General features: G+C 49.8%; 1 protein-coding gene across 13 annotated transcripts in view; it reads left to right on the top strand.

Moving 5' to 3' along the window:
* SPTAN1 (spectrin alpha, non-erythrocytic 1) overlaps positions 1-26,277 on the top strand; it is a 61,014-nt gene that overhangs the window by 13,725 nt on the left and 21,012 nt on the right. For 6 of the 13 annotated variants that reach the window (XM_073905658.1, XM_025888396.2, XM_073905654.1 and 3 more), the window contains exons 4-31: positions 3,152-3,292; positions 3,666-3,812; positions 5,771-5,904; positions 6,074-6,218; positions 6,296-6,450; positions 7,099-7,234; positions 8,473-8,574; positions 9,440-9,577; positions 10,050-10,160; positions 10,858-10,935; positions 11,075-11,230; positions 11,469-11,673; positions 12,176-12,357; positions 12,698-12,941; positions 13,133-13,255; positions 13,801-14,018; positions 14,815-14,907; positions 15,252-15,386; positions 16,460-16,608; positions 17,636-17,695; positions 18,810-19,008; positions 19,795-19,899; positions 20,312-20,335; positions 20,848-20,883; positions 22,592-22,639; positions 24,015-24,106; positions 24,393-24,537; positions 24,643-24,824. In XM_073905658.1, the coding sequence (XP_073761759.1) occupies positions 3,152-3,292; positions 3,666-3,812; positions 5,771-5,904; positions 6,074-6,218; positions 6,296-6,450; positions 7,099-7,234; positions 8,473-8,574; positions 9,440-9,577; positions 10,050-10,160; positions 10,858-10,935; positions 11,075-11,230; positions 11,469-11,673; positions 12,176-12,357; positions 12,698-12,941; positions 13,133-13,255; positions 13,801-14,018; positions 14,815-14,907; positions 15,252-15,386; positions 16,460-16,608; positions 17,636-17,695; positions 18,810-19,008; positions 19,795-19,899; positions 20,312-20,335; positions 20,848-20,883; positions 22,592-22,639; positions 24,015-24,106; positions 24,393-24,537; positions 24,643-24,824 (3,683 nt within the window). The remainder of the gene's footprint in view (positions 1-3,151; positions 3,293-3,665; positions 3,813-5,770; positions 5,905-6,073; positions 6,219-6,295; positions 6,451-7,098; positions 7,235-8,472; positions 8,575-9,439; positions 9,578-10,049; positions 10,161-10,857; positions 10,936-11,074; positions 11,231-11,468; positions 11,674-12,175; positions 12,358-12,697; positions 12,942-13,132; positions 13,256-13,800; positions 14,019-14,814; positions 14,908-15,251; positions 15,387-16,459; positions 16,609-17,635; positions 17,696-18,809; positions 19,009-19,794; positions 19,900-20,311; positions 20,336-20,847; positions 20,884-22,591; positions 22,640-24,014; positions 24,107-24,392; positions 24,538-24,642; positions 24,825-26,277) is intronic. The other 7 variants (XM_073905660.1, XM_025888400.2, XM_073905657.1 and 4 more) reach the window with 2 other exon arrangements.

The raw sequence follows: 26,277 nt of genomic DNA, 5'->3' as shown, positions 1-26,277 counted from the left end.
CCTTGCATTCTTTGATTTGGCTTGTTTGGTGCCAGTTCACTGATAATTGATCTTTCTCTGGTTTAGCATGGCCAGTACCAAGGCACTAAGGGAAAGCAAACCTCTTTAGGATAAAGTATGTACACTTACACTCAGTTTCTCATAACAGATGCTCTTACCTGTTTCTGATTTACCTCATTCCTATCTCTGTGTCTTATTCGTTGTCATCCAAAGTCACGTTCCCTCGAGGGACTGGCCTTTTCAGTCCCTTACCAGTCAAGGCAGTTGTGGAAAGTTAGATGAAAGCTGCATTCATAAGCCCCAGCTAGAAACGTCCCCGCCCCCTGCTCTTCCCTGACACCCTTGTGGAGCTTTCATTCCCATAGGATCTGGTCTAGTGGTTTTCAACAATAAATACTTGTTGTCTCTCTTTTGCACTAATAGACTCTGCAGTCTCATATTAAAGACTTGCAATCAGCCCTAAGATGATTATTAATAATTAACTATTACTAGTAATGATTGTGAGTAGGAAATAAGAGTAAATTCTGAATACCATATGACCAACTATTTAATTACGTTCAACCCATTTGGGTAATGTAACATGTAGCTCTGTAATTAAATATGTACCATGTGTCTCTGCAATTAAATATAAATATCTTTCTGCTCATTTTCTCACTGTTTTGTATACAGTCTTAAAGTAAATGAAAGCAGCATGCCTTATTATTGGCTTGATAGAAGTTGTTTGCCCAGAGTGCGTGGCGCTGTAATAGTATATAACCAGGCTACAGATGTGGGACAAGAGAAACAGATCGAGTGTTTGACTTTAGTGATTAATCTGGAGAAGAGGACACCCCACACTCACTTCATTCAGCTCTGTTAGTAATGACCCTCCTCCTGGAGATCTTATTAAAGCAACATTTAAAAGTGCTGTTAGCCACCGTTTGTTGAGTAGCTATTTATGTGCTAACACTTTGCCATTTTGACACAGGTAGTCTCTGCTCTTCACTAGAAACTCACTAGGTACCCCTCATCATCCCCACAGTATGGAAGAGAAGAAACTGAAGCTCGGAGAAGTTTGAGTAACTTCTGCAAACCCCACAGCTAGTAGATGGCAACTGGAATTCCAGTCCATGCCTTTCTTTGTCTCCTGACAATTACTTGCTTTATTTTTCCAAGCTTTGTTTCATTCCTGTTGGCTTTCCTTATTTTCTCACCCAGCTGCTTCTCTGAAAGCTCCTGCTGTTTGCTCATGCCCCTGTTGAGAAATCCACCTGAGTCAGAACCAGGACTTCACCTCCACCCTGTCAGCTTTCTGTGCCTTTCCCAAGTGCACTTGCCTTCCTGCCCGCTCACACTCTCGAACAGCAGCGTGCTTGGGAAACTGGACTCTTAACCTGCAATGTTTATGAGATCAGATACACCAGGAATGGGAGGGTGGTTCCAGTACTGGAGCGGGCTTTGCCCTAGTTCTTTACCCGACGGTGTGAAAAAGAACTTTGTGAGGGACTGACCACGGACTTGAGGGTGAGGTTTTCTGTGAGCCTCCGGTGGTCTCGTTTTTAATTGGAGCAAAGGGCTTTCATTTAATCTTCACTGTCATGCTCACAGTTCCCATGATGATCCTGGCTTGGTGCTTTATCTGGCTCCGTAACTCAGTAACAGCTTTTGGCAGGCAGGTAACATGGGGGCGGGGGGTGGAGGGTGAAGATTGCTTCTATGTCCTGGATAACCTCTCTGTCGCCGGTTTAGACTTTCACACCGTACCGGACAGCGTGGCGCCCCATAGTCACCGCCACCCACATCGGGTCCCACATCCGAGTAGGTGGAGTATTGAGTTGCAGCTGCTTGCCTGTTCCTTCCCCCCTGCCTTGGAGTGCCTTTCACTTTCTTCCCATTGGCAGGCTGCTTTGCAACCTGCAGTGGTGGAAGTGAATTGTGTGAATATTTATTTCCCCCTGCTGTTTCTCCTTTGAAGTGAAACATGCACCCTTGTTTCTAAGAGGATCCACCCATGTTGGCTGTCCCTTGGCTTTCAAGTTTTTAGCTGGCTGGGAGGGGTGTCTCAACCATGGGCGGATCCCAGACTTCTCTTCTGTGAGTGTTTCAGCCTTGTCGTGTGTTTTACTTTGGTCTGCCAGTGTTACCTGGAAACTCCCAGTGTCTTGGGTAGGCATAGGCAACACATGGAGATTGGATTAGATATACCAGAAGGCATCCCAGAAGCTTGAATTGATGATTGGATCCCCCCAGTTGTGGGCAGGTCCTTACTAGAAACTGTGCCATGGGTACCCAAAGATGCTGGGAAGTGAGTATGTTTGAGCCTGGGGCTGCCACTTGGGTGAAGTTGGAAGTAAACCCAACCTGGATGTATTGGACCACAAACTATCTTTTCGTCGAAGTTCCAAAACTTTTCTACCAAAAATCCTTTTCGATCACTGATTACGTTTCAGGGCTCCATCTCTTCTACTTTTACTATTTTTTATTTAAAGATTTTATTCATGAGAGACAGAGAGGGAGGCAGAGGGAGAAGCAGGCTCTCTGCTGAGCAGGGAGCCCCATGCGGGCCTCAATCGCAGGACCCTGAGATCATGACCCGAGCCGAAGGCAGACGCTTAACTGACTGAGCCACCCAGGCGCCCTCTTCTATTTTTATATGAAGGTGTTCCTATTGACTTGGACCTCCTCATTATTTCTTTGCATTCACAGTGCCCATAAGATCTCTTGTTGCATTGTTTCTCTCCACAATTCAGAACACGCCCTTGAGGAATTTCTGCTCAGTTTCCGTGTCACTTCCTCCTCTCTCCTTCCCCAGGGGTCTTCTGACCCAGGAATCCCACTTAATGATTCATTGCTAAGAACATAAATTATGAGTAATGTAATATCAGTAATAGTCTAATATAATTCCCCTGAAGTAAACTGGAAAAAACCACCTGCGAAAGGTCAGTTATTTTGTTCTTTAAGACCTACTGAACCACGGTGAGGTGTCTCTTCTTTCCAATTCTCAGATTTCTGGTTTCCCTCCGTTTCGGGAATATCTTTGGAGGGGGCAGCAGAGATTATCTTTAGAAAGACTTGTTCCGAGCTGTGGGGTTTCTGACTCATGGGAAGTCTGTGGAGGAGCCAGATCCCATAGAAATGGTTATGATCTCTGGGGCTGATTTTTAACCTGCAGACTCGTTTGATGGAGCTGCACCGCCAGTGGGAGCTGCTTTTGGAGAAGATGCGGGAGAAGGGAGTCAAACTGCTGCAGGCCCAGAAGCTGGTGCAGTATTTGCGAGAGTGTGAGGACGTGATGGACTGGATCAATGATAAGGTATGTTTTCGAGGGGAAGGTTTGCAGAGTAACTCCCCTTCACGAGAGCGAGGGAAGGGTCCCCCCCCCGCCCCCCCCCCCCCCGGCAGCCACAGCCGAGCCTGTGTGAGTGGCAGAAGGCGGGTAGTGGGATTGCTCCAGCTCCAGCTGCTCCCTGGCGGGTGCTCGCCTAGAACTCTAAAACCTGGAGTCTCACACTGAAATGTCATGCGCTCAGCCTTTTAACAAGGAGGAGAGCTAAGATCACACAGGATAAACTAGCATCCACTAAAGCTAATGTGGCCCATCCTGGTGGGCCTCGTTCATGCTGGGTTTCTGGGAGCCATTGTTTCCAAGGGTTGGTGACTCTGGCTCTGGTATGGTCCCCGAATAGGAAGCTATCGTGACTTCTGAGGAGCTGGGCCAGGACCTGGAGCACGTGGAGGTTTTACAGAAGAAATTTGAAGAGTTTCAAACAGATATGGCTGCCCATGAAGAAAGAGTTAATGAAGTGAACCAGTTTGCTGCCAAGCTCATTCAGGTAGGTAGCAATGTGCTATGTCCTTCTTCCCACATCATAATATTAACTCTGGTGTTTTCAGAAGAAAATTTTGGGTTTTTTTTTTTAATAACTTTATTTTTTTTAAGATTTTATTTATTTATTTGGGACGGAGGAGAGCACAAGCAGGGGGCTTGGGAGAGGGAGAAGCAGACTCACTGCTCAGCAAGGAGGCCAATGCAGGGCTCGATCCCAGGACCCTGGGATCATGACCTGAGCCTAAGGGAGATGCTTAACCAACTGAGCCACGCAGGGACCCCCAGAAGAAAATTTTGATGATCACTTCCCTAGTTTCTGAGTGAGCAAGGTTTGGTAAGCATGTCTGAGAGTTTTGTTTAAATCTAAGTAATGCAGCAATGCTGATTATTTCTAGGGTAGAAACTGCTTTCTAACTTGTGGCCACAGGTAGGAAGGGCAGAGTTCATTTCATCTGCTTCCTCCACCCACTTTCGGGTAGGGCTTGGCGATGCTTTTATTGGGTTGCTGAAGCTGGGTGTCGGGTTCCCAGATGAGGGTGTGGTGGTGAATGCTTCTTTAGGGTTGGCAGGCATCCACTGATGCCTGACTGCTCTCTTGGGAACCTGGGGAACCTTGTAATGAATGGGCTCTCCACTGGTGGCCCTGAGCCATTAAGAGGGGATACTGTAACCTTTCCGCACTGCCCATGTGCCTGGTCCGGTAAGCTGCTGCTTTCCCCTCCGATGCCGAGACGGGCATCAGAGTACTCCACAGATGTCCAACAGCAGGACCTGGAGTTTTTGCTTTCAGGGAAATTTGATTTTGGGGGTCTAAATCTTAAACTTACAGATCTGCTTCAGGGTTGGTACTTGTTCCCTTTCTGGCCGGTGATGAAAGAATAGCCAACGTTCCTCAGAAATAACTCACCTTCCACAGTAAGCCCCCACCCCCTGCCCCAGAATCTTGGGGCATCCCAAGGTTGTGCTGAGAAGAGCAGTCAGGCCACGCCTGAGATCTCACAGATGGACCCCAGAACCTGAAATGCTTCATTTGTTACTTTACATGTTATTTTTATTGAAACAAAACCCAAAATGTGGCTGGTGGAGAAGGATACTTTTAAAGAAAGAGCTCCAGTCTGAAGTGAGGAGCAAACCCTGAAGATCGTGTCTACGGGAAGGAATGCTTGATAGGCTCATGAACGTTCAAAATAACAGATTTCCCAGCACTTGGGACCGACATGGGTGCATTGGTGAGGCTACCCCACAGTTGCAGCTGAAGTGTTGTTAAAACATGAAAGGTTTTTGGGGCGCCTGGGTGGCTCAGTCGTTAAGCGTCTGCCTTCAGCTCAGGTCATGATCCCAGGGTTCTGGGATCAAGCCCCGCATCGGGCTCCCTGCTCAGCGGGAAGCTTGCTTCTCCCTCTCCCTCTGCCCCCGCTTGTGTTCCCTTTCTCGCTGTCTCTCTCTCTCTCTCTCTCTATGTCAAATAAACAAATGGAATCTTTAAAAAATAAATAAATAAATAAAGGTTTTTGGTACTGATACCCGCCACTGCTTTATGGCCTCACCATCTACTCCAAGGGATAGATAATGACCCTTCCCTTTTTATGTAAGAGGAAATGGAAGTAGTTTTATTTATTTATTTGAGAGGGAGAGCAGGCGGGGGAGGGAGGGAGAGAGAGAGAATCTTAAGCAGGCTCCACGTACAGGGTGGAGCCTGACGTGGGGCTTGATCTCAAGAGCCCCAAAGCACAACCTGGGCCGAAATCAAGAGTCAGACACTTAACTGATTGAGCCGCCCAGGTGCCCTTGGAAGCTAGTTTTAAACAAGCTTGGCTTCATTTCACGCATAAAAGCAGTATTTCTTCAGAAAGATGAGGATTTGCTGAGGCAGAGACTTGGACAAGCCAGGGGCTCAGGACTCTCCTGGGACTCGGCGACCTGTGCCATTGGACCTCTCTTAGTCTGCTGTCCCTCATGTAGGAGCAGCACCCCGAGGAGGGAACCATCAAGACCAAGCAGGATGAAGTGAACGCAGCCTGGCAGCGGCTGAAGGGACTGGCCCTTCAGAGACAGGGGAAGCTCTTCGGGGCGGCTGAGGTTCAGCGCTTTAACAGGTACTGAGCCAGGGCGGGCTGCTGGGCATGGGCACGTACCTGGGGGGCCAGGTCGAGTATATGGCATGTGCCAAGAAGATGCTGGATCCACCTGGGGCCTGGCCCGCTGTGGCACCCCCAGCTCTAGACAGCTGCTGTAAGTGGCTGCCCTGGTGTCTCCGTTCTGTAGGGATGTGGATGAGACTATCAGCTGGATTAAGGAAAAGGAGCAGTTAATGGCCTCTGACGATTTTGGCCGCGACCTGGCAAGTGTTCAGGCTCTGCTGCGGAAGCACGAGGGTTTGGAGAGAGATCTTGCTGCTTTGGAGGACAAGGTGGGTTCGGAAAGCAGCCGGTTCCATACATAAGTTAGCAGGGGGCACCAGCACAGTCTCATGGAGGGCATTTCCAGGTCAAAGCCCTGTGTGCCGAGGCCGACCGCCTGCAGCAGTCCCACCCTCTGAGTGCCGCGCAGATTCAGGTGAAGCGAGAGGAGCTGATTGCCAACTGGGAGCAGATCCGGACTCTGGCAGCCGAGAGACACGCCCGCCTCAACGACTCCTACAGGTGGGACTCCTCTCCTGGGACTCAGCGACCCGTGCCGTTGGACATCTCTTAGAGAGTCGGGGAGGCGGGCTTTGGGGTCCCTTGTGCATACTGAGAACGCTGCTGTGCACCTGCCAGCTTCCTGTACTAAGAAAGTGCAGGTGGCATTTTCCTGCCTGTGTCGTATTTGTTTGGAGACTGGCCACTCTGGGTGGGTGGGTGGGTGGGTGGGGGTGGGTGTGTGTGGGTGTGTGTGTCGTATTTATGACTTTATGAATATTCTTCCGTCCTATGTTGCTGTATTATGACCAGTAGAAGTGGAAATCTCTCCTTAGCGATCAGAGCACCAGTGGAATATAACAGTAAAATTGAGTAAATCAAGCACTGGGAAATGAAAGAATGCTAATAACTAAGCAGAGCTGGAACTGGGGAATGACCAGGAAGTTGGAGAGAAGGGACCAGACTGGGGACTTACAGGGATGGACACAACCTAGGTTTTAAAGGATTGCATCTTTCTCTTGCTTTCCTTTGTGGTCAGACTGAAGAATCCTCTGTGTCCCAGGACTAGAGTTGGCATGGTCTGAGGACAGAATTCAGAGTTTTAGGAAGGCATTTTTCATCTGGGCTCTCCACTGGGAACATCTAATGGCTTATCTTGGTTTTCTATAGACTTCAACGCTTCCTTGCTGACTTCCGTGACCTCACCAGCTGGGTGACTGAGATGAAAGCCCTCATCAATGCCGATGAGCTCGCCAATGACGTGGCCGGGGCTGAAGCCCTGCTGGACAGGCATCAGGAGCACAAGGTAGCGTCTCCAACATCTTCCAGAAGGAAAGGCCTTAGCTTGTAACACATCGGGGTGGGACTCTTACTTACAGCCAGAGTGGCTGAAATTTGTTCACAGGTGGCTCTCACCATGGGATTGTTGTTGGTTTTGCCTTTGGAGACTGGCTTTGCCTGCTTCTCATAGATGGTGAAACAGGTTAAATGTCAGGAGATTAAGTGTGGTCCGTAAAAGTGAGAGGCCACGCCCTGGCAAGATGGAGGTGCTACTCTTTTGTACATCAATCATGTACCATCTTAAACAGTGTCTTCATTTAAATGCTGAGTTTCATATTTGGTGTAATTAAATTTCTTATTCTGGTTTTTCCCTAAACTATGTTCCACAGGAAACTGGTTTTATGAGCTCTTAATAGGCTTTATCTTAGAAAGGTTTTCTGTGGCTTGGTAGTTTTGGAAAACACTATGAAACAGGATCGTAAAAAATTATTAGTATAAGCCTTCTGAGAGGTTTTAATACGGTAGATGTAAGAAAGTCAATATATGAATGTCAAATACGCTAGCAACAGAAAAATCATTTTTTTAAAATGCTACTTATAATTGTATCAGAAAGTATAACGTACTTGGGAATACATCTAACAAAAGTTGTGTTGACATCTGCGGAGAAAGTGGTTAGGCTTTGTTGAAAGACCGAAGAAAGACAGACTAAAGGGGAACATCTTATCTCGTGCACAGCTGGAACGATCTCTTGTGAAGGTAGAAAAATTCTCCCCAGGATCTTTATACTCAGTGCCATTCCACACAGAAACCCTGCAGGTCTTTCTTTGTTTCTGGAATGAGACAAGCTGATTCTAAACTTGATTTGGAAGAAAAAAATTCAAAACCTGCTGAGGCAATTTTGAAGAACAGGGTGGGATCAGGGGAAGCACGTACCCTACCAGGTGCTATAAAATCCTCAATCCCCCCCATCCAGCGTAAGGAGGGCAGAGAGCCCAGTGGAACAGAAGACGGGGCTCAGAGCCTTGAATGTATAGAAACATGACAGGCTTTGACAGAGGTGGCCTGAAAAGCCAGTGGCAAAAAGTTCTCAGTAAATGGTGCCCTCGTGGTTGGATAACCCAGACCGATGTTAGGGAGCCTGGCCCCCTCTTTGATCCTGCTCCTTGGTGGAGATGGGATATTCTGATTTGTAACAATTGTGTGAAATTCAGTGTCTCTGTTTTCTAAGTTGCTGGGCATAAATTGTGCCTTTTCTCACTCTAGGGTGAAATCGATGCTCATGAGGACAGCTTTAAATCTGCAGATGAGTCTGGACAGGCCCTGCTTGCTGCTGGCCATTATGCCTCAGATGAAGTGAGGGAGAAGGTAAGAGAGGAGACGTTCTTTAACTGAAAGTCTCTGAAAGCTGTTATCCATCCTCTAATATCCAGGCTGCGTCGCCATGGTATGCAAGAAGCTTCCACAGAGCTTGCACCGGGAAGTTCAGGGGCAGCTTCTTGAGAGACTGAAAAAGAAGACCTATGTGTAGGATGGTGATTGATCAGAGGGAGACAGTTCCAACCGTTTGGGACATTTGTGACCCACTTCCTACTTAAAGGGGACTTTGCAGGGAGTTGAGTCCTACGTTAGTGGTGGAGCCAGAGGAAACCACTTTCTTTCAGATGATACGTAGAAGTGTACACGATTTGCAAGTTCCACAGGATCTGAGTATGAAGATACCTGAGGAACATTAGAGAATGATGTTTTAAGATTGTGTAGACTAGGAAGAGACGTTTCAAAGACACACTTGTTGTCAGCTGTGGAGCCTAAAACTTACGCCTGGGGCCTTTGTGAGCCTCCCATGTTTTATGGAACACCCATCCAGTCAACCTTTCTCAGCTGAGATGCCTTACTCCCATTTTTACTGCCCACCTTTTAGAAAGATGCCCTTTTCCTTCTACCTAAAGTTTCCTTAGCATTTTGACCTAACATCATTTGATGGCAGTAAATAAATTCTAGATTAACTAGAGTTCCCTCCTAATTCGCGTAAACATACAAACCACTAGGGATTTGTGTGGTTCCCTGGGACTTGGCTGACCCAAGTGAATGGGATGCGCCCCCTTTGCCAACCAGAAAACAGGCCGGAAGATGAGCATAAGGATTAGAAATGCAAGGGCAGCCTTTCTGTTTGCCTTGGGGGGGGGGGTGGCCACCCTGCCCTGCGCCCATGGCCCCCATGTCCCCCTCCCAGCTGAGCGTCCTGGCCGAGGAGCGGGCCGCCCTGCTGGAGCTGTGGGAGCTGCGGCGGCAGCAGTATGAGCAGTGCATGGACCTGCAGCTCTTCTACCGCGACACCGAGCAGGTGGACAACTGGATGAGCAAGCAGGAGGTACCGTCCACCCGCCCGCCTGCCCGCCACGGCTTCTTTTCTCTCTCGTCTGCTGCTCAGATGGCTGGCTTATTATGGGCAGGAAATTACCAGGAAATTTGTGGTTATGAATCGGGTGAAAGCTCGTCAAGCGGTTCCTGGCAGCTCTGCCAGCCTTCCTTCCGCCACTGGGATTGGAAGCCCGCCGGACAGGCCCCAGGCTTAGAGAGGAGTGCACTGGTGTGGGATCGCTTCCTACTCTAGAGGCGTTTGGGGTGTTTTTGATATGGAACTTAGCACTTCACCCTGTTCTTAGATTAGTGTTAAGTGAATCTAAAGGATGTTAAGCTTTCTGGAAGAGATCTTAGAAGTTTAATAGCTGTAGAATCTCTTTCCTTTTCATGTTTTGGCCACTGTATCCTTTGCTTGCCAAAAGCCTTACGGGGTGAAAGGACTAGGGCATCCCTCTGACCACTTCGTTTCCTTTCTCAAGGCCTTCCTGCTGAACGAAGACTTGGGAGACTCCTTGGATAGTGTGGAGGCGCTCCTCAAGAAGCATGAGGACTTTGAGAAATCCCTCAGCGCCCAGGAGGAAAAAATTACAGTAAGACCCCTTCTTGTACCTTTGGGTGATCCTTAGATTCAGCCCAGAGTCCATTCTTCTTGAGGGTTTCCGAGGAGACATGATAGAGGATCTGCGTGAGAGGCGCCCCTGGGGGGGCTTCAGAGCTCATGGTGGTGGCGGAGCACGGCCTCGGCGGAGGTCTGCCATAGCTCACGGGATTAGATCTTCTCCTGATGTCAGCCTCCACGCTGACATTTCCCTTCCACTGAAAGTAGTTAAGAGTTTGGGGCACCTGGCTGGCTCAGTTGGTGGACTGTGCGAGTCTTGATCTCAGGGTCGTGAGTCCCACATTGGGTGTAGAGATTACTTAAAATCTTCAGAAAATAAAATTAAAAAGTAAAAGTAGCTAGAGCTCATGGAGAGGTATTTTTCCCCTTGAAAACAGTTCTTAGAGGCAAGAACTGGAAGGCTGCTGACCTGTTGGTGACCCCTGTCTGATCCTGTCTGATGTGTCCTGACATCAGCTACAGCAAACGTCTCCCGTCCTGAAGGGAGCTAGCGTGACAATGTTGTCTCTGACTAATAACGCCAAGCAAACACTCAAAAGCGAAGGAGAAACGTTGACCTGTGTTACGGTTTAGAGTGTTTTGTGACCTGTCAGTAATTACTTCGCTCTGGAGGCCACACTGTGCAACCACGTGCCTACCAGTGAACAGCCCTGATTCTTCCCTCGTAGGCACTGGATGAGTTTGCAACCAAGCTGATTCAGAACAACCACTACGCCATGGACGACGTGGCCACCCGCCGAGATGCGGTGCGTTCCCGGCTTCTCCACGTGCCTTCCCTTCGACCCCCGGGTTTCCCTTCTGAGATGCGTGTTGCCTTGTAGCCTCTTGAGCCAGAAATCCCTGGGGAGTAGGAATCAGAGATTTACATGGCTCCTTGTCTTTCAGCTGCTGAGCCGCCGCAACGCCCTTCATGAGAGAGCCATGTGTCGCCGGGCCCAGCTGGCGGACTCTTTCCACCTGCAGCAGTTTTTCCGCGACTCCGATGAGCTCAAGAGCTGGGTCAATGAGAAGATGAAAACTGCCACAGATGAAGCTTATAAAGTAATGTCCTGTCGGCATTGCCATGTAGCATTTGGATGGGAAGCTAAAGGCACTTCACACAGATAAATTGTAGCTGAAGAAAGAAATAGGGAATTCCAAAAACCGCACTATTTAATGTAGGCTGTTTTCGACCCCCACCCCCTGCCCATAAAGAGAAGTACGAATGTAACGTACGTTGTAGGGTAGTTTGACCATACTCAGGTGCAAGGTAGAACCCCCTTCTTCCTTTTATTGGCAGGACCCCTCCAACCTACAAGGAAAAGTACAGAAGCATCAGGCTTTTGAGGCTGAGCTCTCGGCCAACCAGAGCCGCATCGACGCCCTGGAGAAAGCGGGGCAAAAGCTGATTGATGTCAACCACTATGCCAAAGATGAGGTAGCAGCTCGTATGAATGAGGTCATCAGTTTATGGAAGAAGTTGCTGGAAGCCACTGAACTGAAGGGTAAGAGAAGCTGTCTCCCTGGGTCGTGAGAGGAATGTTGCGGGGTTCCACGTCCCTTCCTCATTAAGTGTAGGAACATAAACCACCCAGGTAAGGTGGGTGCGCAGGCTCATCCCCCGCAGGAGTTACTTGCCTTACATTCTCAGTGCTTTGCTGATGTGGCAAATGTGGTTGACATTGCTGGTCAGTGGGGGAGCCTGAGTCAGAAGGGGGTGATTCGGTCAACCGGCTGTGACTGAACTGGGCCCCATCACTGAAAATCAAAGTTCAGGTGAGAGCCAAGGGCATTCAGTAAATCTCAGACGTTCTTCTCTCACAGGGGTCAGAATGCTTTTTACAGAACTTCCAAGTCAGCATTTGTCGTCTTTACCTTTGTGAAGGAGGTGAAGCAGTAACGACAATCCTGACCCCTGGCCCTTCACTAGGAGGCCATTGTTCATGAGCGCTATTGGCGGAAAGGTAGTGTTAACAGATAGATAATCAGACTTGCTCCGTTGACCAGGGATAAAGCTTCGCGAGGCGAACCAGCAGCAGCAGTTCAACCGCAATGTTGAGGATATTGAGCTGTGGCTGTATGAAGTGGAAGGTCACCTGGCTTCGGACGATTATGGCAAAGATCTTACCAACGTCCAGAACCTCCAGAAGAAGCATGCCCTGCTGGAGGCGGATGTGGCTGCTCACCAGGTAGAGTGTGACTTGGGGGCTGTTGCCAGGTCAGTGGTGTGGAAACAGGAGTGAAGAACGGCAAGGGACGTCCAGACCACACTTGTTTTTGGAAGGATAAAAGGTGTTGATTTTCTTAGGTAGCCTTATGTGTTCCCTCTTCTCCAACTAAACTCCCTCAGAACTTTCTGGAAGCCCACAATGAGGGAAAGAGATGGCAGAAAAATACTCCGGGCCGGGAAGACAATTGTGTTACTTTTTCTTTGTATATGATCAAACCACTCTTGAAGTAGGGTCAGTCCAGAACCTAGTTGCTGATGCTGGTTCACGCTTTCAAGCCTCCATCCTCTCCCATATCCAGGATCGGATTGATGGCATCACCATTCAGGCCCGCCAGTTCCAGGATGCTGGCCATTTTGACGCGGAAAACATCAGGAAGAAGCAGGAAGCCCTCGTGGCTCGCTATGAGGCTCTCAGGGAACCCATGATTGCCCGGAAGCAGAAGCTGGCTGATTCTCTACGTTTGCAGCAGCTCTTCCGTGATGTCGAGGATGAGGAGACATGGATTCGGGAGAAAGAGCCCATCGCTGCATCCACCAACAGAGGTCAGTCTGCTTCTGTCAGATAAGAATCAAGTCTGAGAAGGGGCTCTACCCTTATAGCATAAAAGAGGTGCGTGTCAGAACAAGCAAGGTCAAGTTTCAGTTAAACTGGAACCCTGGTGGAATCTTAAGAATGACAGGGCTGACTTTTCTCTTGATGGCTTGGGTGACCAGGGAGCGGTTTCTGTTTTCAGGCAAAGATTTGATTGGAGTCCAAAATCTGCTAAAGAAGCACCAAGCCCTCCAAGCAGAAATTGCTGGGCATGAGCCCCGCATCAAAGCCGTTACACAGAAGGGGAACGCCATGGTGGAGGAAGGTGAGTGGTTACCATCCAGGGAGTGGCTTTGCTACTGCTCTTAGGTCCGTCCTTTGCTTAAGTACGTGGACTAAGTACAGATTGGGCTGTGGGATTGAGTACTTCCCCATTCTCTCCTCCCTGTGTGATCTTGACTAGACCCTACGCTCTCGATCTGAACATCTTACCTGTGAGATGCGGGTAATGACACCTACTCCTGACGTAGTTTGGAGGGTCGAGTGAGGTCAAGTAGGGGACAGAGTGGAGCAGCCTGGCGCGTGTCTCAGTGAGCAAGGAGTAGGGGTGGCACTGTTAAGCTTTTAGTATATCCTTATGGTCCAATCTCTGGTGCTTCGTAGGGTCCAGAAAGAGATCATGGCTCAAGGAGGCAAAAATTGAGCCGATCGCTTAAAAGGTTGGGACCCAAGCCTCTCCTAAAACCGGGCATTCATCGGGGCCTGGCTCGCACGCATCCTGGAGGTGCCGTGGGTACCTGGAAGACCTGTCTGTCTGGCGATGTGGCAGCCTCCTTTACATCGGCTTCCCTTCCCTCGCCCACCTTCCAGGCCACTTTGCTGCAGAGGACGTGAAGATTAAGCTCAGCGAACTGAACCAGAAGTGGGAGTCCCTCAAGTCCAAGGCCTCCCAGCGGCGGCAGGACCTGGAAGACTCCCTGCAGGCCCAGCAGTACTTCGCCGATGCCAACGAGGCCGAGTCCTGGCTGCGGGAGAAGGAGCCCATCGTGGGCAGCACCGACTACGGGAAGGACGAGGACTCCGCGGAGGTGAGCGAGTGTGCGGGCCGGCCAGCGCTCAGGCCGGGGCCCCGTGGTGACCGCGCCGCCTGCAGCACTGCGGCCTCCGGGCTGTCGGTTTTCCAGGGTGCTTCATAACCTGTTACTTACTTCCGCCCTGGAAACAGTCGTGCCGGGAGGAGAGAGGAGACTGCCTTCTACCATGGGCATTTTGCCATTCTTACCCATCTGTTCTCTCCACATGCGTGTGCACGCATGTCCATGAGCCCGTGTTTTGCCAGTAATTGATGTTTTTGAGTGAAACTCCTGACATTTTATTCGTGGCGGGCTAGATGTAGCCCTTGTACTGACTCTTAGTTTGCCAGTCTGCACAAAAACCGGAGTAGTCGAATGACGACAGGCAGCATCCAGGATTCTCCCAGAAGACGGGGAGGGGACAGCGGTGGTGGAGGGTGACAGTGAAGGCCCCACGTGCGGCGAGGAGAGGAGTAGCCACGGGGAGGGCTTTGCTTTGCTGGTGATGTTGATTTCTTACGACGGGTGGGGCATTCACCACATGTGCGGTACTGTGCCTTCTGTCTCCGTGTCTGTTTCCAGCCCTGCGTAGGCACGTATGGGCAGGGAGAAAAGACAGTATTACGAATCACAAAGAACAGATCCCCCAAATTTGATGTTCGTTAGAAACGGGGAGAGAGTGTGGAGCGGGAGGTCATCAAATCAGCGTGTAACTGAGCACATTTTGGGAGGACAGCGGGTCGGTGAGGCAGCGTGGCCGGGGCGCCCCAGTTCCTTGTGCTGGGGTCACCGTGTGTGATTTTGGTTTCAGGCTCTACTGAAGAAACACGAAGCTTTGATGTCGGACCTCAGTGCCTACGGCAGCAGCATCCAGGCTCTGCGGGACCAGGCTCAGTCGTGCCGGGTGAGCTGGGCTTCTGTTGAGCCGCTGTGCAGTGGGGGCTCAGGAACCTGCAGGGCTGGGCCCGGCCACTTCCGGCAGGTGTGATGGGTGTAGGCAACATTCTGGTGGCCTCACTGTGACGTCCTGTGACACAAAGATGTATTAATGTTTTAAAATGAGATTTTTTTTTTTTTCTTTAAGATTCAGAACAGCTAAAGTTCTGGAATCAGAATTTACTGGTAGCTTCAGAGGAGAACTCTAATATGTGTTAGGTATAATTGGAGTTGAAATTGGAGTCTGTCATGTGCCTGGATGCACACCATGGACATCCTTTAACTGGGTTTACCCTTTCTTGGGATTTTTAGCAACAAGTGGCCCCCATGGATGATGAGACTGGGAAGGAGCTGGTCTTGGCTCTCTACGACTATCAGGAGAAGAGCCCTCGAGAGGTCACCATGAAGAAAGGGGATATTCTCACCTTACTCAACAGCACCAACAAGGCAAGGCGTCAGAAGGGGTCATGTGTCTCTGTCAACACCACCAGTTTTGCTCGGTGGGGTGTCTGTGGGTCGTTGTGTCTGAAATGAATGGGTTAGAATTTGAGGAGAGATCAGAGTTGCCCAGTCTCCCCCTTGATACGGGTCCATCTCGTGGAAGATCAAGAGGGTAATCCGTCCATCTTCCCAGATACCTGGAAGCAGTGAGCTGGCTCACTCTTGGGATAGCTTCTTTTCCTGATTATACACCTCTGGGTGAAATTCTTTCTCTTCAGACCAAAGTTTGTTTTTCTGGAACCTGCAGCTGTTGGTTCTTAACCTAGACTGTGTGACTACAGATAGTTGACAGCAGCTGTGACGTCACCCCATAGGCTCTCAAAATTAAATGCTTTCCGGGTCAACGGCCTTCCTCCCTTGACTTATGCTGGTTTGACAGTGGCTTTGAGGTGAGGTGCATGGTACTCCACACGTCATCCAATAAATCACCAAAGATACTAGTTGAGGCTGGAGGAATGTTCACAGCCATCGTTAAAGACGTTATTCTTATACCCCCAGTTTACCCTAATCATGAGCATTTGAGAAAACCTGTGATTTGTATTTTCTGTTGACTCTCAGCCATCTTCCGGTCTCATTCTGGTTTACTCAACAGCATTGTCCCATGGAACTTTCTGTGATGGTGGACATTTTCTGTGTGTGCTCGCTCTGCAGTAGCTATTACCACAAGTGATTATTAAGCGTTGGAAATGTCACTGGTTATAAACTGAGTTTTTAAACTTAATTTAATCTAATTTATTTAAACGTATGAAGCCACGTGTGGCTAGTGGTCACACTGTTAGTGAAGTTCTGGAGTGTGACACAGGGCTGCCCCTCACGTTGGGTGTCGTTGCGGCTTTCTCGTGCCACTCTCCATGCTTGGCAGGTGACAGTCCTTGAACAAAGTGACCTTGACACTATCATGAGATCCTTGTGTGCGTGTGTGTGTGTGTGCGTGTGTGCATGCGTGCGCGCGCACAGGCCTCCTGGCTTTCTCCCTTCCTGGGGAATTGGTGCTTTCAGTTGTCCGCGTGTCTCCTTAGGACTGGTGGAAGGTGGAAGTGAACGACCGGCAGGGCTTCGTGCCGGCCGCGTACGTGAAGAAGCTGGACCCCGCCCAGTCGGCCTCCCGCGAGAATCTCCTGGAGGAGCAGGGCAGCATCACCGTGCGGCAGGAGCAGATTGACCACCAGTAAGGGCCATACTGGCAACCACAAAGGTCCCGGTGTCCCTCAGGGCTTACTTTCCATCCCATGTAGGCTACGGTTGAGGCAGTGTCCCAAGGCTTCAGAGCGACTATTCCCGTGCCCGTGTGCACTCAGGACACCCTCTTCCCACTTGGCACAAGTCCCTTTTAACCCCTTTGGACCTAAAACCTTTGCCTGATACCTTTATTTTCCTTATTTTGTTTCTTCCCCTAAAGTGAGTTTCTCTTCCTCGACAGCATTTTCTAAACGTCACTCTCTGAACCTTTGTCCTTCAGTTGGGGAGATGTTCTGGGATTGGTAGAGGTCCTCTACAGCTCTGCCCCTTTTAAAAGGCTGTTGGGAGAGTGGTTCTCTCCTGCTTTCTGCTCTGAGACAGAGGTGGTTTTTCATGAAATGGCTCTGTCCCCTGTCCTCTCCCTGAGCTCCCATATCGACCTGTGTCCCTCCTGTAGGGTGTCTTGCTCTGCTAATGAGCTCAAAAGTTTTGGACACTTGAAAAATACCCGGAAGATATGTTCTCACTAGACTTTGTTGTAATAGAAATTTTGTGACTCTGAGACCCCTGGAAAGATCAGGTCCACATCCAGACCTTTTCTGTTCCTGCTGAGACAGGGTTGTAACTGTGGGAGCAAAGCCGCCGGCCCGACATGTGACTGGTGGAGCGTATTCGCTCTCAGGCCGGTCCCTTTCTCGGGGCAGCCCTTCCCTCCCCTCGCCTTGCTCTGCGAAGTTCCCCGTGTTGCCAGTACAAGGAAAATTGTCCACCTTAAATGTGGCAGACTGTTCAGGAAAAGGAAGGCAAACTAACCCCTCTAATTTACTTTCCCGGCTATTTTTTTACTGATTTCCTTTGTGGCCTGGCCTTCTTCCGAGAGCTTTTGAATGGCTCCTCAGTTGCCCCCACTTGAAGCGTCCGGCCTCCTGGTGCCCGTCGGAGCTGCCGCTCTCCTTTCCTGTGGATTAATCCCACTAATCTGTGCATGCTTTTGCTGTGCCCCCCCTCCCGTGCAGGACGCGCATAACTAAGGAGGCCGGCAGTGTGTCTCTGCGTATGAAACAGGTGGAGGAACTGTGAGTAGGCGGGCGGCCTTGCCAAGCGCCCGTGTCCGTTCTCCCTCTGCCGCTTCTCTTCAAGGCACTTGTTCATCCAGAAAGACGAGGTGGGGGGGACTGTGCCGCCATGTGGCAGCTTCACCAGGGAAGAGGTTTCGGTGGCACCGTGTCAGTCGATGGCCGCTTGTCTCCTGGGTCGCTTCTATGTGCAGCTGTACGTTCAGAGTGTTGTTGGTCTCCCCCTCTGTTGGCTTTGGTGGTGGGCCAGCCACTCTCCGCAGCGAACCTGAAGGCTGGGTCCTTAGTGTTGCTCAGTGGGAAGGAAACGAAATTCCTCCCTTTAAAGTGCTTTGAGTCTTGGTACCTCGTTGCCTTTTTTTTTTTATCTCACTCTGAGAAGCTTAGATTTGATGGTGATGGTGGATTTTCTTTAGCCTTTAACTTAGTTTTACTAAGTTCATCATGTTCACATCTCCGAAGATAGTATAAGTAGTTCAGCCTTTTGTATTTTAGCTCCTAAGAGCATGAGTATTCTTTGATTCTTCTTAAAAAAATCTTACAACCACTGAAGTGGTGCAGATATTCTGCATTCGACCTGATTTTCCTTCTGAAGTTGCTAAAACTTTCTGAGAAGTCAATGTATCACTCGCCTACCCTTCCGAGAGGCTAATGCCCCGTACAAGGCTGTTGTAAACATGGGCTGCCTTCCCCCCACCGCCTGGGGCAGTCAGGGAGTTATGAGAGCGGAGCAGGACCTCTGTCTGCATTGTGCTCAGCATCCCGTCTCCGCTGTGCTCGCATGAACCCCGTGTTCCTGTGCTAGACGCTTGGTTCCAGTCGTTTGTGGTTGTGATGTTCTAAGTGCAAAATGGGCCCGGGGATGAGTGTGCCTGGCTGTCCGAGCCACCCAGTGGCAAACAGCAAGTGTGTACTTATCCCCGAGGCCATAGTGTGGGCCCGTAGGAGCTTCATCTTCATCTGTGTTCTGACCCCTTGTCACCTGGGCACCATCATGACACACTCATGGCCTTGGACCCACACAAGAGACACCGGTGGTTTGCCCTTAGGTTAGCTTCTGTAGGAAGCTAACTGCCTACCCGTCCCCTCTTGTCACCCTCTTCAATTACCTCAGGTATCACTCTTTGCTGGAGCTGGGCGAGAAGCGCAAGGGCATGTTGGAGAAGAGCTGTAAGCGGTTCATGTTGTTCCGTGAGGCAAACGAGCTGCAGCAGTGGATCAACGAGAAGGAGGCGGCCCTGACCAGCGAGGAGGTGGGCGCTGACCTGGAGCAGGTCGAGGTGCTGCAGAAGAAGTTCGATGACTTCCAGAAGGTAGGGGAGGTCTTGCATCTGAGCTGAAAAGTGGCCCAAAGACTTGGATCTCTGGACCCGTGACTGTAGTTTACTAGAACAAACACGGTACAGACTGTTCCACCCGCTGAGGAGCCATTTCTCGGTGGTGTGAATTGGACCCTGTTTCTTTTTCTTTGTTTCTTTTTACCAGTTTAGCTTCAAGGAAATACAGGCGGTTTTCTTGTTCTAAGACCTTTTATTTTTTTTAAAGATTTTATTTATTTGACAGAGACACAGCGAGGGAGGGAATACAAGCAGGGGGAGTGGGGGAGGGAGGTCCCAGGACCCCAGGATCATGACCTGAGCTGAGGGCAGACGCCTGACTTCCGAGCCGCCAGGCGGCCCGGCCACATCGTGTGTATCGTCCCCGCTTGAAGCGTTTTATAACCAGTTAATGTGGGTGAGGGGCTGTTTTCCCACAGGGGCTGGTATTAGAATTTCAGCACATTTTGAAAACACATTCCTCCAAAGAAAGATGAAAGCAAATTTCCATCCCAACAGAATAATGGTTTATGAACCACAGTTAATTAAATGAACTTGAGACAGGCTGTTGTCAGACAGTGCCCTGTTATTTCCTTGCTTCCTTGATAGCCACGGTCACGATTTCCTGATGGAGGTGACTGCCATGGAATAGAAAAGCTAGTTCATCGGATACCTAGTGAACAGAAATGAATAGGTTCAAACCATCGTTTGTGAACCTCTTTTGCCCGCCTCCTCCTCTGATTTGCTCTCAGAGTCTTAGTTATTATGGCTTTTGCTTTAAAGGATCTGAAGGCCAATGAGTCACGGCTGAAGGACATCAACAAGGTGGCTGAAGACCTGGAGTCTGAAGGTCTGATGGCCGAGGAGGTGCAGGCGGTGCAGCAGCAGGCAAGTATCCGGGGCTTGGCTTGAGGCTGTGTGACTGGCAGGAAGCAACTTGGCTCCTTCCTGTGTCCCTCTGAACCCAACACACAGTGTCCTGTAGCGCAGAGGGGTGGCCAGGGTGTGGTCAGGTGTCCATCACTGTTTCATTTATCTCCTGTCTTCTCCATGTGCCCATTCCATATTGTGGAAGTTGTTTACTGTTTACATGGTCCTTAATTAGTAGTTAAACACACCCATTTCTTAAATAAATAAAAGGTTTTACATATAAACACTCTGTTAGACTCTTAAGAAGCTCTTCCGGCCAATTCGTCTCTCTTGTAATTTTGTCCCCGTGTCCGGGGTTGACAGTGACGAGTGTCCTGGAGAGCTGTGTGTTTGCTCTAGTAATGAAACTCGTTTCCCTCTCTCCTTGTAGGAGGTGTATGGCATGATGCCCAGGGTAAGTCCGTGAGGAGGAGTAGGTCATGGGAAGCATATAAAGTTACGAGTCTCTTAAGGATTTCTGTCCCCAACCCTCAGAGATGCCCTTTGTTGGCAAAAATCTTTGGAAAAGAAATAATAGCAGAAATAGGTTTGGATTTGCCATTGTCCAGAAGACCAAAAAAAAAAAGTTCTCTCTTCAGTTTTCTAAAACTTTTTCCACAGCAATTGTTTACATTGACAGAGACACAAGTTGGTAGTTTTCTTACTAAATTTCCCAATTCTCTTCATTTTGGTCCACTCCATAAAAAACCAGAATTTTCCTCTCCTGTTTGTTGGCTTCACTTCCCTGAAGCAGCCTTGTGGTGTGCTCTAAGCCAGCAAACAGTTGGAGATCTCAGGGAAACGCCACGCCAGTCTGGCTGATGGCTCTGGGACCCCTCCCCCCCCCCCGCCATGGATGGGAGAGGGTGGGGGCTGCGTTGTTTTGCACCGCATGGCTGCGTAAACTCTGCCTCCTCCTCTGAACAGGATGAAACCGATTCCAAGACTGCGTCCCCATGGAAGGTAGGAATTCCTTTGCCAATTATTGTTTCCAAAGGTTTTCAGGAATAGACATATTATATGTGTTTTTCTGGTGTTTCTGAGGATTCGGGCTTGTTGGGAGTCTGGTCATTTCTGGAGTTGTTTGGGCTGGTTTCTTTTTGACCCTGGCGTTCTATTCTTTGACTCTTGTCATGTCTTAAAATGCAATTGTTAATATAGAGAAGCAAGGTATTTCCCTACAAGTGCTCAGAAAGAGTAGGGTTAGATGGCGTTTAATACCCACAGCACTCCCAGAATAAAGCTCGCACAGGTGGCCTGCATTGTTAGGTGTGGTCGCACCTCTGGGATTGCAATCCGGAAGGACAGGGCAGGGAAAGAAAATGACCTCTGCCTAGCCACTTTGCCCGCTGGTCTAAGAAATGCTGCTTCAAAGACACCAGATCCTGCAGAGAGATGCAGGAGGAGGAACAAAAAGAGATATACCTACTACAGACACTATTCCAAACAGACAGAGGTGCTTGGCTAGGGTCCGTTGCTTCTGGCCTCACCCTTCCTGGCCCGGATGATTCTGCTCATTACAGAGGCGCCACGTTGGGGGGAGCATGCCTTTTCCCTTTGATTCAGCTTTCTCCCTTGTTCTCAATCTGAATTGTTCTCATAAGCAATATATGATCGTTGGTGGTATGAGTGGGCAACATCCTTACCTGTCTAATCTCCTGGCAGGATTTTTTTGGTAACAAATACGTTTTCAGAAGTAATTTCAGGTAGCTTTATAAATACCAATACCACTAAATAAATAGAGAAATACAAGGTTTTGGTTTTTTGTTTTTTTTATTTCTGAAACGGATTGGGGACAGAGGTGTCTACTTTTTGAACCTACACTGGTTGAAAGTGTCACCTGGGCGTGTCACAGGAGCACCGATGAGCCTGACTTCCCTGCATCCCAGCTTGGCCCCTGATTTTCTTAACATATTTGAAGATCACAGGCATTGTAATACGGGGTTTCTTTCACGTAAAACTTGGGTGGGCTTTGCGATCCCAAGGAACATCTGATTTGTACCTTGATGAGAAGAAAGCTAATTCACTGGTCTTTGTGTTGGGGTTTTTTTCCCCCCAATCTGGTAAGGCTGTTCCCCTTAGCTCAAGGGGGAAACTGTTAAAAAGAAGAGCAGCCTGGGAGCCAAGGAAAGATACGAAGTTCTTGGTATATTTATTCAGTCTCAGTTGCCAGCATTTGTTAAATTGGGTGTTTTTTGGACTGTTCTGTAGTATGAACAAGAAGACAGTTTTTGAGCTCTGTTTTCTGTCAGCCAGCTGGGGGTTTTTGTGTGTGTGTATGTGTGTGTGTTTAAGATTTTATTTTTAATTAATCACTACACTCAACATGGGGCTCAAACTTACGACCCCCAAATCAAGAGTCACATGCTCTACCGACGGAGCCAGCCCGGTGCCCCCCCCCCTCACCCAGCCCGCTGTTTTAATTGTGGTTGTCACCAGTCTCTCTTGACTCTTCATCGAGTGAACTTAATTAAATTGTGCACTTGAGCGCTTTGTGCCTTTTCACTCTTAATCCTTTATTTGTGGCTCTGCTCAGAATTTTGACTGTGTCCCCTTAAGATAATTCTGGTTGAAAATCGGGACCTAATGAACAGCACTTGCTCCTCGGAATTGTCTCTTAATTGGCAGACACTTGATTAGTGTTGCTCTTCTGCTTTCCTCCCCTACATAGTCTGCTCGTCTGATGGTTCACACCGTGGCCACCTTTAATTCCATCAAGGTAAGAAACCGTGGCCAGCCCCCTTGTCTCCCAGCCTCCGTCACTGTTTTCCTTCTCCTGACTGTAGCCAAGCCCTCGTCCTAAGTAGTCACGCAAGCTGTTGCACTTGTCACTGTCCTGGGCCCGAGGGTTTCCTGGGAAAGTGTCCGCTCTTCTCCGTGGCAGGCTGGCGAGATGGCCTTTCCTCGTCAAGAACTCACCAGGCCTTAGCGGTAAAGTCAGCCTTCCCTTCACTTCTAGTAGGGCCAGGAGCTGCAAGAAGTGTAGGGCCCACAAGGCGGGGAATGCCTCTCTTGCCGCCTCGTAGGAGAGGTTTGGTCTCTTTCTGGTCCCCACAGTGTTTTGTCTCAAGCGCAAGGCCTTGCTTGGCCTGCCGTGGCCTGGGGTGCAGCTGTGCTCAGAGCTCGGGGGTAGTAGGCTCTGGGATTTATCCACACGGTAGTTCCTTTTTTTTTTTTTTTTAAGATTTTTATCCATTTAGGGCTCCTGGGGGGCTCAGCTGGTTAAGCGACTGCCTTTGGCTCAGGTCACGATCCTGGAGTCCCGGGATCGAGTCCCGCATCGGGCTCCCTGCTCAGCGGGGGGTCTGCTTCTCCCTCTGACCCTCCTCCCTCTTGTGCTCGCTCTCATTCTCTCTCTCTCCAAATAAATAAATAAAATCTTAAAAAGATTTTTATTTAGGGGCGCCTGGGTGGCTCAGTTGGTTAAGCGACTGCCTTCTGCTCAGGTCATGATCCTGGAGTCCCAGGATCGAGTCCCACGTCGGGCTCCCTGCTCAGCAGGGAGTCTGCTTCTCCCTCTGACCCTCTTCCCTCTCATGCTCTCTATCTCTCATTCTCTCTCTCTCAAATAAATAAATAAAATCTTTAAAAAAAAAAAAAAGATTTTTATTTATTTGAGAAAGAGAGAGAGTGAGTACGGGAGGGAGAGGGAGAAGCAGACTCGCCACTGAGCAGGCAGCCTGAGGCCGGCCAGTCCCAGAACCCTGAGATATGACCTGAGCCAAAGGCAGACACCCCCCACACGGTAGTTATTTATGAAACAGTTGCTGCATGGGAGGCACCAGGCTAGGAGTTAAGAGTGAGGATAAGTCGGCTGCATGTCTCTGCAGCTTTCGAGGGGATTCCAGGTCAGATACTCACAGAGCGTTGGCGCCGTCTGATGTGGCTAACTGTGGCGAGGTCCTCACCTTCGGGACTTTTGCTGTCCTGTCTATACTAATTTATTCAGCTAGGAAGGTTGGAGACAGGAAATTGTCTGTGCTCCAGCCTTTCCTTACAAGCTGAGTGCCAGCTTTGGTTCTTTGCCCCTTGCCTGGTCTGGCATGGGCGCGACAGAAGGGGGTGCAGCGGAGCTGACAACTGTCGTCCTGCAGGAGCTGAACGAGCGTTGGCGGTCCCTACAGCAGCTGGCCGAGGAGCGGAGCCAGCTCTTGGGCAGCGCCCATGAAGTGCAGAGGTTCCACAGGTGTGGGTCAGCTCGGGGCTGGAGAGGGGGTTGACCTTGGTGATCCTTAAACGTGCTGATTCAGATCTGGTTGATACTTGCGCGCCCGTGTCTGAGACCATATCTGTCATGGAGTGGATTGCTCTGTAGAGTGAGTGAGTGAGTGAGTGTTTTTCCGCTTCTCGGAGCTTTCAGTGCTAGCCGCTGACAGACATACAGGTGCCCACTAGACACGTTTGTCGTGCTTGTCCTGGACTCAAGGCAGCTGTGCCCAGCAGTCCTTAACCGCCTGTGTGTCTCCCCGTAGAGATGCCGACGAAACCAAAGAGTGGATTGAAGAGAAGAATCAGGCTCTAAACACAGACAATTACGGCCATGATCTGGCCAGTGTCCAAGCCCTGCAGCGCAAGCACGAGGGCTTTGAGAGGGATCTCGCGGCTCTTGGCGACAAGGTGAGAGGCGGCAGCACCATGGACATTTTGGCCCTGGGCAGAGTGAATCCCCACTCGGCAGAGCGCAGCTCCCTTACTTGCTGTCTTGCCGCCTTGCTCCCGTAGGTCAACTCCCTGGGGGAGACGGCCGAGCGCCTGATCCAGTCCCACCCCGAGTCGGCCGAGGACCTGCAGGAAAAGTGCACAGAGTTGGACCAGGCGTGGAGCAGCCTGGGGAAGCGTGCAGACCAGCGCAAGGCCAAGCTGGGCGACTCCCACGACCTGCAGCGCTTCCTCAGTGATTTCCGGTACGAAGCCCAAAAGCCTTCATGGGGTCATTCTCGGGAGAGTCAGCTATGGTCGATGTGAAATCCTCCGGCTACTGAATGCCAGCAAATCAGGAATGAGTCTCTGCTTCCCTGTCCACGTGCGCGCCATCTCCCCCACTTCCCGCCAGATGGCATTCGGTTTCTTCCTTAGACGTATCTCTCACTTGCTAGAGGTATACTTTAGTCTTCCACAAACCTGTTTTAGTTAGAATTTCACAGCTATAGAAAACTAGAAAGGACGAAACAGTGAACCCGCATGACACCCTTCGCCAGTAGCCACCAGTTGGCTTTACCTCTAAGCACACACTTCCATGTTGCCGGACCCCCCTGTCTGCGCTTTGCAGACCCGCGGCCCTTCACCTCTAACTACTTGGGCCTCTGCCTCCCGTGTGCCCTGCATTTCCGCTCTCCAACCCCACGTCTGAGGCCAGTATAGCAATATTGTACCTAGGCCCAATTCCATTTCTCCCAGTTGTCTCAAATATGTCTTCACTAGTCCGGGTTTGTTTTTTGGTCCAGGATCCAGTTGGGAATTCCCGTTGCGGTAGTACCCTGTCTCCTCACCCCCCCGCCCTCTGTGTCTCATTTTTCACGACATTGACAGTTTTGAAGAGTCTGGGCCAGTTGTCTCCCTGAATGTCCGTGACCTAGGACCTCAGTCTTTTTTAAGGCTACGTAGCACACCACCGGTGGATGATTTGGAACTTGGTCCCTGGCGTTTCTTTGTGGATGAAGAGGACAAAGGACAGGGGTTTCTTTGTGGCACACTTTTGTGCTAACAAGGGTTTCACACGTGTGCGCACATGGGTACACACGTACGTGTGTGTGTTAGGCATTTCCTCTTCGGCGATGGGACTAGGCGGGTGATGCTCTCCCCCTTCCCAGGCCTCTAGTAGGAGGCCCCAGTTGGGGTTTTTGGTTTTTTGGCTTTCGTTTTTCTTTTTTTAAAGTAAAGATCGAGGAACATAACAGTTACCTGGGGGTAAGCATGCAGCTCCCTAGGAATTGGTGCACTTGCGGTGTGTTCTACAGCCGCAGCGCTCTCTGCAGTTCAGAAACTTTTCATACCCCGAGCCCCAGGAGGAGTCACTCCCCTTCCCCTCTCTCCTCATCGAGTCTGCCTTCCGTCTCTGTGGATTTGCCTGTTCCGGGTGTATTTTCTCAAAGGAAGCATGGGACCTGTGACTTTACACGGTGATTTTTGTGCCCTCATATGCAGACCTCAGTAAGAAGGAAGGTTCAGCGCCTGCATAGGCGTAGGACTGCTGCGAGCTCAAAGAAAAGTGCTTTTGTCCGAAGCTATGCAAAACCTAAACACAGTCGTCGTTTGTGTTAGAACCTACTACTTTTTTTTTTTTTTAAAGATTTTATTTATTTATTTGAGAGAGAGAGAATGAGAGAGAGCACGAGAGGGAAGGGAGTCAGAGGGAGA

Source organism: Callorhinus ursinus, unplaced genomic scaffold, assembly GCF_003265705.2.
Source record: "Callorhinus ursinus isolate GAN/ISIS: 27379988/994484 unplaced genomic scaffold, GSC_fseal_2.0 scaffold24, whole genome shotgun sequence".
Taxonomy (NCBI): Eukaryota; Metazoa; Chordata; class Mammalia; order Carnivora; family Otariidae; genus Callorhinus; species Callorhinus ursinus.
Note: the sequence above shows the minus strand (reverse complement) of the source record. Positions and strands in the feature narration are given on the sequence as shown.